The sequence below is a fragment of the Macaca thibetana genome, chromosome 8 (genome assembly GCF_024542745.1).
Source record: "Macaca thibetana thibetana isolate TM-01 chromosome 8, ASM2454274v1, whole genome shotgun sequence".
Lineage (NCBI taxonomy): Eukaryota > Metazoa > Chordata > Mammalia > Primates > Cercopithecidae > Macaca > Macaca thibetana.
In genome coordinates, this window is record NC_065585.1 from 20,715,108 (window position 1) to 20,734,481 (window position 19,374).

Genomic DNA, 19,374 nt, shown 5'->3' on the forward strand with positions numbered 1-19,374 from the left:
TCTTTAGCTATCTTGTACTTCCTGACCTAATTCTCTGATTTCATCATTTATTTTCTATTTTCTATGTTTTGTATTATCTACTTTTAAAGCATTTTTTCTCAATGTTATCTTAATCCTTTTTCTACATTTTTTATTTCAACTGTCATATTTTTATTTATTTAATTTCATTTTGGAGAGATGGTCTTGTTCTGTCACCCAGGTTGGAGTGCAGTACAGCAATCACGGCTTACTGTAGCCTCCACCTCGCAGACCCAAGTGATCCTCCCACCTCAGCCTCCCAAGTAGCTGGGATCATAGGTGCCCATTACCAGGCCTGGCTAATTGCTTTTTAAATTTTTTTTAAGAGACAGGGTCTCCTGTGTTGCTCAGGCTGGTCTCAAACTCCTTGGCGCAAGTGATCCTCCTGACTTGACCTTCCAAGGTGATGGGATTACAGGAAGAGGTACCGTACCCGGCCAAACTCTCATATATATATATTTTTTTTCTTTAGATGGAGTCTTGCTCTGTCACCCAGGCTAGAGTGCAGTGGCATGATCTGGGCTCACTGAAACCTCCACCTCCTGGTTTCAAGCCATTCTCCTGCCTCAGTCTCACAGTAGCTGGGATTACAGGCCTGTGCCACCACGCCTGGGTAATTTTTGTACTTTTAGTAGAGATGGGGTTTCGCCATACTGGCCAGGCTGGTTTTGAACTCTTGGCCTCAGGTGATCCACCCACCTTGGCCTCCCAAAGCGCTGGGATAATAGAAGTGAGCCACCACGCCCAGCCTCATATTTCTAATTTTCAAAAAATCTTTTTCATTTTCTAGATATTCCTGCTTTTATAGATTCCTGTTTTTCCACAGATTCAGTTTTTCACAGATTCAGTTTCTCTTCTTATTTTGCAAAGATTAACATTCAGGCTTATTTAAATGTTAAATGTTATTCTATGTTACGCATTTTCAAAAGTTTTATTTTGCTCCCTGTGTCCTCAGGGTTTTTTTCAAAACAATACTATTTTGGTTCTGCCTTTCCATTTTTAAGGCTTTCTTCAATTGCTTAATGATTTTAGGCTTTTGGCTCATATTTCGTATTCAAGACTGTGACAGCCGGCCTGGTGCGGTGGTTCACGCCTGTAATCCCAGTACTTTGGGAGGCTGAGGCGGGCAGATTACCTGAGGTCAGGAGTTTGAGACCAGCCTGACTGGCATGGCGAAACCCTGTCTCTACTAAAAATACAAAAATTAGCTGGGCGTGGTGGCCAGTAATCCCAGCTACTTTGGAGGCTGAGGCAGGAGAATCGCTTGAACCTGGGAGGCGGAGGTTGCAGTGAGCTGAGATTGCACCATTGCACTCCAGCCTGGGCAACAAGAGTGAAACCCTGTATCAAAAAAACAAAAAACAAGCAAACAAAAAACCTGAGACAGCCAAAAGCTATTTGGACACACTATGATTGTCAGGGCTGGTTCATTGGTGGGTTTCACTGTAGGGTAGTCTGGCTGAACTCTTACTGGGTGCTCAGAATGGAGTCCTTTAAAAGCATGGCTACCAGTGTTCTTGAAGCAGACCAGAAGGCTGACAAGGGATCCATGAGGAAGTGTGGCCTTAGCTTCTTGCTTTCGGTATGCCACCTCTCTCCTAGATGTGTTGGTACTCTAAGCCCAATGATGTCTCCCTACTAGTAAACATCTACACTTCCGGGATGTGAGGAAGAGGCATGGATGGGGGAGGGATCTGGGCTTACAACTGCTCCTTTTAGATATCTTCAACTAATCCTTTTTTTTTTTTTTTTTTTTCTTTTTCCTTTTTTTAAGAGACTAGTCTCTAGTGTGTTGCCCAGGCTGGGCTCAAAATCTCAAATTCTTGCGCTCAAGTGATCCTCCCTCTTCAGCTTCCTGAGCAGTTGGGGACTACAGGCATGTGTCATCATGCTCAACGTAGTTCTTTTGTTTTTAGGTCAATTGTATCTCTACTTTCAGAAGTACCTGGTGCCTCCAATTCCTGCAGTCTTTTGAGGCTTTGCTTGAATTAACCTTCTTCTAAGTTGTTCCATTCCAGCTTAATTTTCACCATACTCTGGTCCATTAGGTTAATGACCACTCTTTCATCTGCTTTCCATCTTATATTAATGTATTATTGTCATCTCTTCTCTCGTTAACTCTGGGCTTGTGAGGCTGTCTTTTAAAAACCCATTTACATTCCTTTTAGTGTGATTTTCCAACAGCATGATCATAATTATATATGTTCAATCCACCATTTCTAATGAGCACTTCTGTCCTCAATTTACTTGATTCTGCTGCTGTCTTTGTAACTCTAGACTACTCATTCTAGAAATGTTATTATCCTTTGGCTTCTGTGGCCACAGTATTTTTTTTTCTCTTGAGGTGTCATCTCATTTCTTTCCTAGGTTCTTTCTTCTTCCACTCTGTATCCCTTAAATGTTGTTGTTCCCCAGGTCTCTGTCCTAAGTCCTTTTGTGTTTTCATTTACACATTTGCCATAGACAATAACATCCACTTGCTTGGATTTAATCACTTCCTTAATAATGTTGACTCGAAAATCTATGTCTGTGGCTCCAGACTCACATAAAGGTCAGAAACCGGATAGAGGAAAACAGGACCCTGTCTCTCTATATCCTAATCAGGTCAAACAAACGTCCTAGTGCCAAAATAGGTCCTCCTTTTAGGTAAAGGAAATAGCGGTAATAGAGGAAGGCATTCAACTTTATAAAAACAACAAACAGAGCCAAAGAAGAGCTGCATCACATATGTGAAGTTTTGTTTTGTCTTGTTTTCGAGATGGAGTCTTGCTCTGTCACCCAGGCTGGAGTGCAGTGACATGATCTTGGCTCACTGCAACCTCTGCCTCTTGGGTTCAAGCAATACTCATGTCTCACCCTCCCAAGTAGCTGCAATTATAGATGCATACCATCACACCGGGCTAATTTTTTTGTATTTTTAGTAGAGACAGGGTTTCACCATGTTGCCCAGGCTGGTCCCGAACTCCTGAGCTCAGGCAGTCCGCCTGCCTTGGCCTCCCAAAGTGTTAGGATTACAGGTGGGAGCCACCGTGCCCAGCCTCATATGTGAGGGTTTTTTTGTTTGTTTGTTTTGTTTTGTTTTGTTTTGTATTTTATTTATTTATTTATTTATTTATTTATTTATTTATTTATTTGTATTTTTAGTAGAGATAGGGTTTCACCTTGTTGGCCAGGCTGGTCTCGAACTCCTGACCTCAGGTGATCCACCTTCCTTGGCCTCCCAAAGTGCTGGGATTACAGGTGTGAGCCACCATGCCAGGCATATGTGAGGTTTTGATGTAGTAAGAACCAATCCCCAAATCACACTGACAACACACAAGAGTTTATTTCTCTGACATGAGAAGTCTGCTGTGGGTTGAGGAAAATCCCCAGGAAAGCTGTCATATATTGGCTCACTATTCCAAGTCTCAACAATTTCATGGAACATCAATTTCGGCACAGGTTGCGAATCTCACCATGGTAGGAGATGAGAGAGCTGCATAGTTGAGCACAGACATTCAGAAATGAAATATGTCAGGTCTCTATTCGTTGTCCAAAGTAAGCCACAAGATCACCTCTAACTTCAAGGGGTCAAGGAAGAACAGTTCCCTTGGATCCTGAGAATTGGACACTATTGAATAGCAATAATCCATAACATTTAAAATACTAGACCTTAAACAGATAATTTGGCTTTAAACAAAGTATCTTTCTATTTGTATGCTCCTAGTACCTAGCGTGATAGCTAGTACAGAGTGGGTGTCAATGTGTTGAATTGAGATATGTTTTAGAAGATGATTTGATAGGTATCTTGGAAAAGGTGTTCAGCATATCTGTATCGACACCTTATTTTCCCTTCAACACAAACAGGAACATTGAATGTCTTTCAAACATTGACCTTTCTGCTGGGCTCAAAAGATGGAGCCATTTTTCAAAAATAGTTCTTGCAACATTTCTCAAAAGGAGAGCTACAAATGGCAAACAGGCATATGAAAAGGTTCAACATCATTGATCATCAGAGAATTGCAAATCAAAAGTACAGTGAGATACCATCTTGTTCTAGTTAAAATGGCTTATATCCAAAAGACAGGCAATAACAAGTGCTGGCAAGGGCATGGAGAAAAGGGAACCCTTGTATACTGTTGGTGGGAATGGAAATTAGTACAACCACTATGAAGAAAAATTTAGAGGTTTCTTAAGAAACTAAAAACAGAGCTACCATATGATCCAGCAATCCCACTGCTGGGTATATAAGCAAAAGAAAGGAAATCAGTATATCGAAAAGATATCTGCATTCCCATGTGTATTGCAGCATTATTCACAATAGCCAAGATTTGGAAGCAACCTATGTGTCCATCAATAGATGAATGGATAAAGAAAATGTGGTACTTATACACAATGGAGTACTATTCAGCCATAAAAAAGAATGAGATCATGTCATTTGCAATAATGGAACTAGAGGTCATTATGTTATTAACATAATGTGAGAATAACCAGGCACAAAAAGACAATCATTGCATGTTCTCACTTATTTGTGGGATCTAAAAATCAAACAACTGAAATCATAGACATAGAGAGTAGAAGGATGGTTACCAGACACTGGAAAGGGGTAGTGTGGGTGTGTGTAGGGGAGGCAGTGATGGTACAAAAAAATAGTTCAAAAGAATGAACAAGACCTAATATTTGATAACAAAACAGAGTGACTATAGCCAATAATAATTTAATTGTACATTTAAAAATAAATAAAAGAGTATAATCAGATCATTTATAACACAAAGGATAAATGCTTGAAGGGACTCACACCCCATTTTCCATGACGTGATAATTATGCATGGCACGCCTGTTTCAAAACATCTCGTGTATCCCATGAATATATGCACCTGCTATGTACCCACAAAAATTAAAAATTAAAAAAATAGCTATTGCAGCATCTAAATATTTCAAAGCCTCGCTAAGAATTTGACTTTAAAGTTTGGAGAGAGGGCGTTTTATAGCCTTGCTTATATTTACTTTAATCAAAAACCCTTCCCCAACCTCAAAGGCAAACGTCAGCATGGAAGGGGAAAAAGTTACAAAATATTGCCTCCAAGAGTCAGGTAGTTGTTTGTGTGTTTGTGCCTGTATGTGCATGTGTATGTATGTGTGTGTGTGTCTCTCTGTGTATTTGTGCACATATGCACTTTTTATGTTGGGTGTGGAACAAAGACTTGTTGCATATAGGTGCGTTATTGTAGGTGTTGCATATGAATGTGATATTATAGGTAGATAAACATGAGCCTCATAGAGTATGAAATAAAGCACAGAAGTTTTGAGTTTCCAATTGACAGCCCCTTTCTTATATTTTTCATCCTGTTTTCATGAAATAATATGTCTTGCCCTGTGCTTGACATTTTTTAGCATGTAGATTAAATCTTTTTTTTTTTTTCCATGCAGTCTCACTCTGTTGCCCAGGCTGGAGTGCAGTGGCATGATCTTGGCTCACTGCAACCTTTGCCTCGCGGGCTCAAGCAATTCTCCTGCCTCAGCCTCCCAAGTAGCTGGGATTACAGGCATCTGCCACCATGCCCAGCTAATTTTTGTATTTTAGTAGAGGGGTTTCACCATGTTGGTCAGGCTCGTCTCGAAATCCTGACCTCAAGTGATCCACCCGCCTCGGCCTTCCAAAGTGTTGGGATTACAGGCGTGAGCCACCACACCCAGTCTAGATTAAATCTTTAGAAATGAAGTGCCCCAGTGGTGATGATGAAAAGCTGTATTGAAAGAATGATGTAGAGGAGTACAAAGGACTTAGAGGAGATTGTCTGTTTGAGATTTATCTAGGATTTCTCAGGTATTTTATACCAAAAGAATTCCATAGTTACTTTCTTTGTTTTTGTTTAAATTGTATATGCTTATCATAAACAATTCGAGCAAGAGAGACAAATGCAAAGGAGAAACTTACAAAAATCACCCAAGTTTCCAACAACAAAAATGACCAATTTTACATTACGTGAACATCATTTCAGGCCATAAACCTCACCATTCTCCAGTTTTCCTCTTACCTTGTTGCCTCCTGTGCCTCTTACAAGCTCTCATCCATGAGGAATCCCAGAGTCAGGACCAGACTCTCTGCTCATCTCTATCTTTACCCCAATGGCAACCTGATCAGCTCATAGCTTTAAGTGATACCTGGATGTTGATGACTCCCAAATTTACACATCCAAACTTCTTCCTTTGAAACCTGGACAGCTAGAATGCAAGGGGTTGTTGAGTGAAGGAAAGCTGAGAAAACAGAGATCCTAGTTGTGTTCTCTTTCTTTTAGCTTTAAAGTTGAATTAGTCTCTGACACTTCTAAGTATACGGTCTACTGCTAACACTAGTTTTTAAATCTTGAGGCTTTTTAATACTACCTGTCATTTGTTGAACATCTACTACATGTTAGGTACTGTGTCTTTCTTTTTCAAAACATACATTGTCTCATTTTACCCGCATGATTCTGTGAGGTAGATTTTCATAAAAATCAAACCAAAACCAAAACCAAAAAACAAAGGCTTAGAGTGATAAGCAACATCTCCAAACTGATACAGCTAGTAGGTGCTGAGATTTGAGCTTAGGGGATCAATCCTCTTTCTGGAATGTTATATCTATTTGTATTTCAATGTGAATTTTCACATCAGTTTGACAATTTCCATACACACACATATAGGCACACAAACCCAGCTGGGATTTTGATTGGGATCACACTGAATTCATAGATTAATTTGATGTGATGATTAATTTTATGTGTTAACTTGACTGGGTCAAGGGATGCCCAGGTAACTCGTAAAATATTCTTTCTGGGTATGTTGGCAAGGGTATTTCTGGAGGAGATCAGCATCTGAATGGGTAGGCTGAGTAAAGAAGATCACATTCACCAATGTGGGTGGGCATCATCTAATACACAGAGGCTGAAATAGAAGAAAAAGGCAGAAGAAGGGTAAAAATACTATCTCTGCCTGAGCCGAGGCATCTGTCTCCTCCAGCCCTTGGACATTGGTGCTCCTGGTTCTCAGGCCTTCAGACTTGGACTGGGACTTACACTTGTGACCCCCTGGTTCTCAGGCTATCAGACTTGGACTAAATTGTACCACCAGCTTTCCTGGGCCTTCAGCTTGCAGACAGCAGATAATGAAACTTCTCAGCCTCCATAACCATACCAGCCGACTCCTCATGATTAATCTCTTTCTGTATACATTTCTATATCCTATTGGTTGTGTTTCTCTGGAGAACCCTGACAAATGCATTTAGAGAGAATTGACATACTACTAGTTTTTCAATCTTGAATTGGTATTTCCCTCCACTTACTTAAGTCTTCTTTAATTTTTCTAATAAGACTTTGTGGTTTCCATTGTGAAGAAACAATTTATTCACCACCACTACGGTGGTGCAGAGGCCTCCCAGGGGTCAGGAAACTAAGGCAGGAACTTGATGGACGTGAAGTACAACGAGGAAATTGCAAAAATATGGGCAGAAGAAATGGTTAAAGGTTCCACCAGGTACAGCAACAATTTCAAGAATTTTAAAGCAGAATAGCTGAGTGTGTAAAGTTTCATCAATGGCAGGCAGCAAACAGCTGTGTGTCCTGCCAGCAACAGAGGAGCCAGGAGCTCTGGAGTGTATTTATATGATGCAGCTTGCCATGAACTGATGATTCAGCAGCAATTTTTCATGAGGAGGAAACTGTGATTGTTAACTGAGGTATGATGGCTGTCCTCTTTAAAAGTGAAGAACAGGCTGGGCTGAAGCCAGACCAAGTTTGCCTTCTGGGCCTTCCTTCCTTCTGTCTTCCATTTCCGTAACCCCCTCCAGCCAGCTAGCATTTCCTCTTCAGCACCATCATATTTCCTCGGAACCTCCCCTTTGCCACCTGCATCTAGACCTGCTCTATCCTATACCTCTCCACAGCCCCATAAACGATCCCCAAATCATCTCCCTCCCTAGCTCCTTCATTCATTCATATTTAGGATATTCAGCTGTTCAGAAAAGGAAGTGGTTAGGGGATCCAGTTAATATACATCCATGTATTAAATGACAGATAGCTAGGTGGGCATTTCTCAAATGAGGGTCCAAAGACATAATCCTAGAGATTTGAGAGGTCTATGGGCATTTAGATAATAGCTAGTATTTATTGCATGCTTGTCATGTATCAGGTGCTGTTTGAAATGCTTTATATGTATTAATTTGGTTTCACTATAACATTACAAAGCAGATGTCCTTATCTCTATTTAACAGGTGAGCAAACTGAACATGTTCTTATTCCCATTCAACAGATGGGCAACCACAGAAAGGTTGATCAGCTCAAGGTTACACACCTAATAAATGACAGTATAAAGACTCAAATCCAGGCAGTCTGGGTCTGCAGCTAGTGCTTTCGACCTCAATGCTGCCACCTGGGGCTCAATTGAGCCTGGATGGTCCAAGACGGTGTCATGCATGTCTGGCAGTTAGCTGGGGCTGTTGGCTGGGGCCTCCTCCTCCATTTGGTCTTTCCAGCAGGATATGTCAGACTTCTTTATGCAGCAGCTGGATTCCAAAAGGTAAATGTCTTCGAGGCAATTTTCCCATGTGGAAAATTACCTTGATGCAATGGCAGCCTCCATGTATACACCTACAGGTCACGAAACAGATAGGCTTATAGGCCAAATTAAGAAGCTTAAATCACATTGTTTATCTGGTGGTTCTAAAACATATCCTCAAATGTTTTGGCATTACTCCTATTAAGATGTGGGGTCTATATCCCTTCCCTTGAATGGGGGCTGGCCCTAGGGGTTGGCCTGTAGCCAGCAGAATATAGTGGAAGTGATACTGTGTGACTTCCAAGGAGAGGTCAGAAAAGGCCACAAGCCTGGTTCTTTTCAGACATTCACTCTGGGAAAGCCAGCTGCCTAGTGAGAAGTTCACCAAGCTGGAGTGGCTGTGTGAAGGTGCTCTGCTTCTCAGCCCCATTTGAGCTAGCAGCCAGTCATGTGAGTGAGCCATCTTAGCTATTCAGCCCAGCTGAACTTTCAAATCACAGCAGTTGTGTTGAAATCTGATTGATACTACATAAACGACTCCAATAAAATAACTATCCAAGTAAGTTCTTCCCAAATTTCTGAGCCTCAAAATTAACAGCAAAATAAATTGGCTACTTAAACTACTAAGTTTTGGCATAAATGTGTTTACCCAAAGAGCAGCAGTAATAACCAGAAGAGTTTACCAACCAACATAAAACAGAGTGAGAAGCAAGGGGAAAGAGGGTAGATTAATAAGCTTAGGATAGGCTGAAGGACCACAGCACCTAAATTGTTTTATGCATTGTTCTCATGTCTTATCCCTCTCCACCATCCAGTCTTCTCAGCACATAGTGTGGTTATAAGGACCAGATTGGAGAGTAAGTAAGGTGACTCAGCAAACTGAAGGGGCCTGGGTTCAACATACACTGTTCTGTTAGAGAACTGAGGGGCAAGTGTGTCTGGTTATAATGGTAACTGGCATTAGTTGGCTTTGTAGCTAGGGGTTTATCTCTTTTTCTTGGGCAGAGATTACATAAGGCCATAATAGCGCCACAATGGGTGTTACCAGTAGGTGTGCAATTTAGGGATGACATGGCTGTCAATCTGAAGGTAGTATGTTCTGTACCTTATTAATACTTAAAAGTCCACTTTGTCTTTCTGCCTCTATCTAAAGCAGCATTTTCATTTGTTTCATCCTTTTTATCTACGTTCAACACATATCCATTCATTCTATGTGTAACATTTCTCATAAGTGACTTGCTTCTACATTTTAGTTTCTCTTGTTTTATAATAGAATTAAATATTCTATAATAATATAACAAAAGCATTACAACCCCCAATGAGCAAGCATGTGTCATATCAGGTTTATGATGTCCTCCTATTTATTGACCAAAACAAGTCAAATAGCCAAGCCCACAGTCAATGTAGAGGTGGACTACACAACGGCGTGGATAACAGGTGTAATTCATTGGGGATCACTACTGTAACAATCTAATACTAACACATAGCTAGGAGATGGTTGATCCAGGGATCAAACTTTCCACAGTCTGTCTCTGGAGCCTACACACTAAACTGCTATTCTGGAGGTGGTTGGGAATGGGTTCTTACTGAAGAGCTTCCTACAAACCTCGCTTCCCAGGCCCCGCCCCAGTGAATCAGAATATCTTGGGGGTAGGGAAATTGTGGGGGATGGGGGGTTTCTCCCATGAGCCTGAGACTGAAATAAGTCTGCAGAGGATTCCAGTGCACACTGGGGAACGAAGGGGATTTCAAAGACAAAGAAGATATACTTTCTGCACTCAAAAAGCTTTCATTTCCACAGAGAGTATTCTTAATTATTGTTATTACATCACAGAGGCATCACCTTGGAATTTTAAAAAAGAAGCGATTGCTTTCCATGTTTAAGTGACATCAGTGGTTCTCAAGCTTTCGTGTGTGTTATTAACTGGAGGGCTTGTAAAAACCCACATGACTGGGTCCAATGCCCGCGTTCTGATTCAGGAGGTGTGAAGTGGGGTCCACTATTTCTCATGTCTAAGAAGCTCAGGGACACACTTTGAGAACCAGAGTTAGAGAAGTAGGAGGCTTTAGTGGTAACAATCCTCCATTATTCAGCTTAATATTCTACTTACACGTAGCACATTCACTACATACAAGTTTCTGGGCTGAGTGCAGCACTGTTTGTGATAAGGATGGGATTTAGATCTTGATTACGCTTGAGCAGATTTATTAAGTGGATTTATTCTCTAAGGGTGCCTAAGCGTCATTAGACAGGTTCAGATAAAGCAGAGATCTCCTCCCTTAGGAATAGATTAGGGACAGCTTAATGAAGTAGGAGACCTTTCACCTGGGCCTTGAAAGATGCCTAGGACTTGGACCAGGGGAAATCGTGGACAATCAAAGAATTCTTCCCGCTTTAGCACGGAGACAAAAAAATCACAAGCAACCGCTAGGAAAGGTCTATGACATTCTTGCCTCTGCCTCTAGCATTAACAATTTGCACGCCAGCTTCTGGAATCTGAACGCGGAGGACTGTTCTCGTGTCAAGGGTTCAGTGTCAGACCCTCCTTGGGCAGGGGTGGAACTGGCCTCGCTCTCTCTTTGGGGTGCCCAGTGCGGGTGCATCAGAGCCGGCCTGCTCGGCCGAAGCGGCGGTGGGCGCTGACTTGGCAAAGGGCGCAGCTGGGGCGCTTCGTTCCGGAGCAGAGCGCCGTGACCCCGCCGGGGCTTGGGCGGCAGCGCAGTTCTCCGCCTGGCCAGAGCAGGGCCGCATGCCGGCGCACCTTTCAGAACGAGCTCCAGATGTGGGCTTGGCCCCAGGTTGGGGGCCGGGTGGCAGCTGTACTACCCTGGCGGGCGAGGGGTCCAGAGCTCTTTTTCCCTATTCCGACCTGTAGATTTAACGCCAGCACAGGGTGGCGCACCCTACCTCCTTCCACCTTCACGCACCAGCCAGGAGGCGACGCGTGTGCGCGCTCCTCCCCTAGGCGGGAGCGCGGCCCAAGCGCCTGCAGACTGCGCCTGCGCAGCCCCGCTCACACCCACCGCCCCCCCCCGCACCTCCTTCCCCCTTCGCCCCGCCCCGTTCCCACTTCTGCTGCCGCTAGGGGTAGCGGCGGCTGCTGCTGCCCGGGAGCGTGGTTTCTTTGAGGGCTCGGGAACCCTACAGCTTGGGGACGTGGGGAGGCTAGAGGGTGAGAAAGCCGGCGGGAGAGGAGGGCGGCGCTGGAGGAGGGCGGCGCGTGGCTGACTCATCCCTCTTGAAGATCATACTGGCAGAGACACACACTCGCCCGCCCCGCCCGCCCGCGCCGCTCCACCTTAGCCGGGAGGCGCCCGCCCGCACCGCCCGCCCGCCCTCTGCGGGCGCTGTCCGGGCCCGGCCGTCTCAGAGAAAGTTTTTCCCATCGGAGGGGCCGGAGCCGCAGCGGGCCTTTTGGAAGGGAAGGGGGACGGAACAGAAGGCGAGAGCCGCTCGGGCCCGCGGAGTGCATGGTGCCCGGCGCCTCGGCTGCCTGGCAGGAGGACCTCGGGGCGGGGTCGAGCTGAGCCCAGCTCCTTCTTCTCCCCTCAGCCGCCCCAGAAACCGCCCTCTCGGACGGCCGCGGGGGTTCCCGCTCCTCAGCTCGCCATGTCTCGGCTGCTGCCGCTGCTGAGGAGCCGGACCGCGCGCAGCCTGAGGCCGGGCCCGGCCGCTGCCGCCGCCGCCGCCGCCGCCGCCGCCGCCGCCGCCGCCGCGCCCCGCCCGCCGTCCTGGTGCTGCTGCGGGCGGGGGCTGCTAGGGCTCGCGTCCCCCGGAGGCTTCCCGGGCGGCCCCCGGCGGCTGGGCACGCACCCCAAGAAGGAGCCCATGGAGGCGCTGAACACGGCGCAGGGCGCGCGCGACTTCATCTACAGCCTGCACTCCACGGAGAGGAGCTGCCTGCTGAAAGAGCTGCACCGCTTCGAGTCCATTGCCATTGCCCAAGGTAAGGGGGGACCGGTGGTGGGGAGCCCGGAGACTCCGGCGCCCTCCTCTTCCCGCCAGCCTACCTGGAGCCCTCCCCGGCTCAGGATCTTGGACCCCCGCTGCCGCCCCCCTTCCGCCCCCCTTGCTTGTCTGGCCCCACGCCTGGGACGGCTGGGGGCGGGGAGACTTTCCGCCGCGCGAATTTCCCCCAGGCAGGTAGGACGGGCGCGGGTCGTGCCAGGCAGCCGAGGCCAGCGCCTGGCTACTTCCTCCCCAGCCTCAGAGTCCGGAGCTTCGGCCTAAAATGCCAGTTAACACTGTTGGGATTGTGTTTTGATTTGCCCTGTGCCTCCCCTCCCCAACCCTCCTGTCCCTTAGCCCTTGCTGCTTTCTTGCGAGCGTGCACCTGCATGCTGTGCCTGCTCCCAGAAAGTGCTACAAACCCGCCTGGCAGGAAGAAACTTTTTGAACGGTTATCAAATGAAGATGTATGGGTGGGTAGCCAAAAGAAGGCGTGTAGATTCAAAAGTCAGGGATGCTCTCAGCTGCTTGTTTCCGCACACCTCTGGTTGCGTTCATTTCAGCAGCCAAAGGAAACATTTTCCCCAGAAATGGAAAGATAGATTCAAGTTAAACTCCAGTTTTGGTTTTTCCGAGAGGTTGAAAGAATGAAATAAGGAGGTGTATTTTTTGGAAATCTGCGGCTCTGCAGTAGAAGTCAGACTTGTGCTCAAAAATAATTTGGAACGATGAAAGCAAAACAATTTTTAAGCTGGCATGTTAAAATAGGGTATTTCTAAAAGAAGTCCAGAATGGGGTAGGTCAGAATTTGAGTCTAGGTGAAAAGCCTAAAAGTTCAGAAAATAAAAAGGATGAAAGGAGCAGACGACTAAAGTGGATGTCTTAAAATATTTCTGCCACTTAAATACAGTTATGTAAACAAAACACATTGCTTCAGTTTGTATTACATTCTGATGTGTTTGAAAGTTTTAAAAAAGTTTACTTCCCCCTCTAAATTTGGTAGGTACATAAACATCTCATAGATTCCAAAGTGTAGAGCACATTGATTTAGATCCTGGCATTTGATTTGCCAGACTTGAAAGTATATCTTTAGCTGATGTGCAGGAATGGAGGAAAGAATTATCTACCTCATGTAAGCATGACGTTATCTGTACTACTTCAGAAACTTGTTTTAGTTGTGGGTTTTAATCACATTTTTTCCCTCTCGGTTCAGGGAATTGTGGACCAATTTACAGTGGTCGATTGATTCCAGACATTGTTTACCCACAGTGCTTTTACAGGAAAATGTAACATCAGATTAATTCCATTATTCAATATGTAATCATGATGTTATATGGAATCATAAACACTAGCACATTTATAATCTATGTGTGCGCTCAGTATGCAGTTCAAAAATAGTCAATTCTGAAAATATGCTTTGAAAATCATATAGTCGGTCATGTACTAGAACATTAACTTTTGAACCTTTCTCCACTGACACGACTATTTGAACACACATTTTACCTTTTCCAAGTAATTTCTTGGAAATTCTACATTGTCAACAAGTTACAAGATTGGAAGGCCCTATGAGTATAGTTTCATGGCAGTTCTTGAAAATCATGTCCTGCAAGGTGACTGAATAATTTTTTTCTCATACATTATTATTTTTGTACATGCCAGCAGTATTGCAGTAGCAATGCTACATTTCCTAATAAAGATAATATTTTTAAATTTAACATGGTTTTAAGTATTCTGAAAAGGACCTAAACACTTTAGTCAATGGAGATCGTTAGCATCAATTAAAGTTAGTTATGTTACTAATATGAGAGAGAAATTAGTAATTTAAATTGTTTTCTTTGCTCAGGAGAAACAGTCAATGATATTTGAAACAATGGTTAGTCAGATGCTTATCTCTCTTGTTTATAAGCTAAAGAACATCAAAGTTTAAATCAGCTATTTTTGCTGATGTTGATGACAAAATGATTGTCCTATGAATCAAATGACACAGATGCTGCTGCTTTGTTAGTATAGTCTTGGTGTTCACTTATTTTCAGTATCAATACATGGAGTTATTATGGAGATAACTAGGATCATCACTTAGGAAATTACCTTATTCATTAATCATTTAAGGTAAAAGGGATTTTATTATGTTGGGAATGCATACAGCTCATTCCATTGCTGAAATCAACATGTTTTTTTTCCAGTCAGATAAATGGAAAACTCCCGTGTTTTCTCTTATTGTTGCTTTTCAAATAATGTTTTCAAGTACTCAACCAATGTATTAAATTTGTATGAACTAAGTGCACTTTCTAACAAAATTAATTCCATTAAAAGAGCTATTTCTTGCCATACGAAATCTTATGTGTCTTTAGAAAAGGTGCTTGTATAAACTAATGAAGTGTTTTGGATTTGGTATGGAAATGTTACTGAAAAAATATCATCCATGCTTTGATACGGCAGTGGAATGTGCTGTTGAAATTTGGCACATTTGCCCTTATCTTTCTTATATGTTTATCAGTAGGCATGTGATATAATCTGTGATGAGGTAAAGCTTTGGAATCAGTTTGTAATAGATAAGGCAGACCTTGTGGGATGTCTTATCATAGTTAAATAGAATATTGTGATTTTTAAAATTACAAACTGATTCTTCCCCAATTTTAAAAAAAGTTGAGGTTGCGCCTTGAATTTACCTGCTCAGCCTGATCGCTCTTCTTCCAGAAACAGACCATATTCTGCTGATAGAGCATTATTCATGTTTTTACAAGCAGTACTGGCAAGCTGACATTATTACAGTTGCCTTTCAATGTTAGCCAAAAATTTTAAAACAAATTTTCTTCCCAATTTTTGTAATTAATATTTCCATTTATAATTATTTTTGAAAGCTTTTAAAATATCGCAATTTGGTATTGAAAGATTGACAGTACTCATTGTATTAGTTATCCATTGTGGTATAACAAATTATCCTAAAACACAGTGGCTTAAAACAAGCATGTATTAGCTCCTAATTTCTGAGGCTCACAAATCCTGTAGCATCTTAGTTGAGTATTTCTGGCCCAGGATCTTATGAAGTTGAAATGAAGCTCTCAGCTGGGGTGGCATCATCTGAAGTCTTGACTGGGGCTGGAGGATCCATTTCCAAGAAGTCTCACTCACATGGCTGTTGACTGGATGTCTCAATTCCCTCCCCTGTGGTCCTTCACCGGGCTGCCTGAGTATTCTCAGAGTTTCCTCTAGAGCAAGTGATGAGAGAGCAAGAGAGAGCGAGTGTGTTTGCAAGACAGCACCTGTGAGCACCTAAGCTGGAAGCCACAGACTTTTATAACGCAGTCTTAAAAGTGATAGTCCATCTCTTTTGTCCTGACACATTGTGGGAGAGTACTACACAAGATGTGAATACGAGGGAGTGGGAATCATTGGGGGTACATCTTGGAGGCTGGCTTCCACACTTTAAGGTGGTGTAATTAACGCTCATCAGAGAGTTACACAGGGAGACAAGAACTGGTGTTGGAGAGGTACAATGAGAGATATGTTTTGAAAAAAAGAGCCTCTTAGGGAATATTTTTGTTATAATATGTATACTTAAGATATTTTAAAAATGAGATTCTTTTTACATATAGCAAATAAAATATGTATTGTGGTGAACAGAGCAGTTTTTCTATCAATGTTATATCTTAATTAGCTTGCATTTTTTGGTTCCTCTGTATGAGTGGTAATTGTGTGCTTTTGACATTTTTTACCATTTAGCTACATCTGTATACATTAACCAAATAATTCTAAACTTTAATCTTGTAGTCCCCCAGTTTTTGTGATTGTTTAAGGTAGGGTGAAGAGCTTTGTTTTGAGAACTTGCCATATAGCATAAGAGGACTTTGACAAAATTAAAGACTGGAAGATAAAGAGCTTATACTAAATTGAATATCTAGAACACTTAAAAATAAATTAGGATTTCTTATGGAATCCCTGTTCACTAGAGATCTTGGACCTTTAACAAGATTATCCTCATTTTTTTTCAGCCCATTGCTCAGGATTATGTGAGAAAATAGAAATTCTTTATTTTTTATTTTTTTATTTTTTGAGACAGAGTCTCACTCTGTTGCCCAGGGTGGAGTGCAGTGGTGCAATCTCGGCTCAGTGCACCTGCGTCTCCCGGGTTCAAGCTGGGATTGCAGACGTGCACCACTGCGCCTGGCTAAGTTTTGTATTATTAGTGGAGGTGAGGTTTCACCATCTTGGCCAGGTTCGTCTCAAACTCCTGACCTCAGGTGACTCGCTCAGCTTAGCCTTCCAAAGTGCCGGGATTACAGTCGTGAGCACCGCGCCTAGCCGAAAATATAAATTATTTTAAGCTGTTAGCCTCTGGAATGGATTGAGAATAGTTTGCTTTTGTCCAATAAGAAAAAGGGCGAGAAAAACATTTTATACTCCAAATTAAGATACGTGAATAAAGATATTTCAGTGCCTTTGTTGAGATAGTAAAAAGGAAAAAGGGAAGTATAGCTCCACCTAGGCCCGGCAAGAGGGGAAGAACAAGGACGTGGATAAGAAGTATGAATTGAGGCAAGAGGAGTGAGAGATCTCTGATGAGCCATGGGCTTCTATAAGTTGAGTTAGGCTCAGTTAAATGAAGCTTTGCTACAATCAGTTATTTTACCAGTATGGAAAGAACCTAATTACAGTAGTATATTCCAGCAAACTTAATTCTGAGTTCTTTAGAGTTACTGGGTATGTTGGATTGGTCTTATTACCAGGGATTACTGCCAGTAGAAGACAGATAATCAAGTAAAGTTTTTTTTTTTTTCCATTATAAAAGGCATATATGCTATTTAACAATGTTTAATCATCACTTACATATAACTGATGTCCAGAGTTATATGTGACTTCAAATAACAACCCTTCTATTATATCTCATGATTTTGTGGATCAAGAATATAGGCAGTTGCAGGTAGAGAGTTCATAGGAAATAAAAAAAATAAGAGAAAAAAGGATATAGGCAGGGCTCAGCTGGATGCTGTTTCTTACGGCCTTTATGGAGGTCATTACATAAAGTTTGGCTGGCTGATGGTCTGGTCAGAAGGTCCAACATCAGTTTATTTACATGTCTGGCACTTTGGTAGAGATGACTGGAGGGCTGGACTCAACTGGAACTGTTGACCCAAGGAGATGGATATGGCCTCATCAGCATGACAGTGTTAGCATGGTTGTAATACTTAGGTCAGGGCTCCTAGAGAAAATGTTCCAAGGGGGCTGGGTCAAAGCTGTAAGACTTTGTATTCGTTTTCTTTCTTTTTTTTGAGACGGAGTCTCGTGCTGTCACTCAGTCTGGAGTGCAGTGGTGTGATCTCGGTTCACTGCAACCTCTGCCTCCTGGGTTCAAGTGATTCTTTTGCTTCAGCCTCCCGAGTAGCTGGGACTACAGGTGCACGCCACCATGCTTGGCTAATTTTTGTATTTTTAGTAGAGATGGGGTTTCGCCATGTTGGCCAGGCTGGTCTAGAACTCCTGACCTCAGGTAATCTGCCCGCCTTGGCCTCCCAAAGTGCTAGGATTACAGGCGTGAGTCACCACGCCCGGCGTGTATTAGTTTTCTATTGCTGCTGTAACACCACAAATACAGTGGCATAAAACAACGTACTCTTGTAGAGTTCTCCAAGTTCAAAGTCCAAAATAAGTCTTAAGGGACTAAAATCAAAGTGTCAATGAGGTTCTGTCCTTCTAGAGAGTCCAGGGGAGAGTATGTTCTTTGCTTCTTTCATCTTTTGGGATTCCTTAGTTCCTGGACACATCACTAAAACCTCTGCTCCCTCATTGACCTTTTTGCCTCCCTATTATAAGAACCCTCATGATTATATTTAGGTTTTACCTGGATAATCCAGGATAATCTCACTCTCTCAAAATCCTTAATTTAATTACATTTGCAAAATTCTTTTTGCCATATAATGTAACATATTTACAGGTTAGGGAATTAGAATGTGGGTATCTTTGGGGGCCATTATTCATCCTACCACAGACTTGTTATGACCCAGCTTTCGAAGTTCCAGAACATTATTTCTGCTGCATGTAATTGGTCAAGCAAATCACTAAAACCAGTTCAGATTCAAGGGAAGGGAAATTAAAAGGAGGACAGAAAGGCGATTCCTTATGTATCAGACTCTTCACCTCTCTATTAAATAAACTTTTGGGTAATTGTTTTCCTTGATTGTGTTGTCTCTTCACTTCTCAGTTCTTGACTAAATTCTAAATATTAGAAATTTGGGAAATACGGCTTCCAGGTAAGTCAAACACTTATATCTATAGTTTAATTTACCAGTATTAATTTGCTGTTTTTCACCTTAATAGTCATTTATTGCCTATTTTTTGTGACAAAAAAATTTGTGGATAGGAAAATTGAAGTAATATAAAGTCAGCAATTTATAGGGTCACCCAGAGGGTCAGGTGGAACTACAGATCGTGATCTTGAAAGTTTGGGATGATGTGATATTTTGCCATTATTAGTGGAGATTGTTTTCATTTTTCTAAAAATAGTGATGAGATTGCATAACCACACTCTTGTCTGGTTTCCTTTGGTGTGTTTGGGTATAAAATAACTTGAACAAATAGGGACTAAATCCTTGAGTGTAGATTTTATTAGCATCTTACCCAAGTCATCTGAATTAGTTAGTATGTAGCTTTATAGGACTCTAGCCTTACCTTTGACTCACAGGTTTATGTCTGCTTTAAGTAAAGGAAAACACATAAAAACAAGTAGTTATATATTAAAATTACCTCAGACAGACAATAAGAGGTAAGAGTAAATAAGAGGTTCTTGTGGATAAAAGACTGTAGGTAACAAAATCATTTCTCCTAAGCTCTGAGACATTTACTTTGATTGCTTTTGATGATAATTATCTGCCTTAGTAAAAATATAATGAGCATAATTT

At 42.5% G+C, this 19,374-nt stretch overlaps 2 protein-coding genes across 26 annotated transcripts in view; one reads left to right on the top strand and one right to left on the bottom strand.

The window, feature by feature from the left end:
* Nucleotides 1-19,374, bottom strand: part of NDUFB9 (NADH:ubiquinone oxidoreductase subunit B9) — a 576,062-nt gene that overhangs the window by 154,358 nt on the left and 402,330 nt on the right. The window contains exon 1 of one of the 24 annotated variants that reach the window (XM_050801745.1): nucleotides 12,594-12,597. The exons of 20 other annotated variants lie outside the window; for them this stretch is intronic. The gene's annotated coding sequence lies outside the window, so the exon portion shown is untranslated. 3 more of the 24 variants (XM_050801770.1, XM_050801769.1, XM_050801752.1) reach the window with 3 other exon arrangements.
* The window catches only part of TMEM65 (transmembrane protein 65), a 61,265-nt gene continuing 53,480 nt past the window's right edge, over nucleotides 11,590-19,374 (top strand). For both annotated transcript variants that reach the window (XM_050801714.1, XM_050801715.1), the window contains exon 1: nucleotides 11,590-12,476. In XM_050801714.1, the coding sequence (XP_050657671.1) occupies nucleotides 12,140-12,476 (337 nt within the window). In that variant the 5' untranslated portion in view covers nucleotides 11,590-12,139. The remainder of the gene's footprint in view (nucleotides 12,477-19,374) is intronic.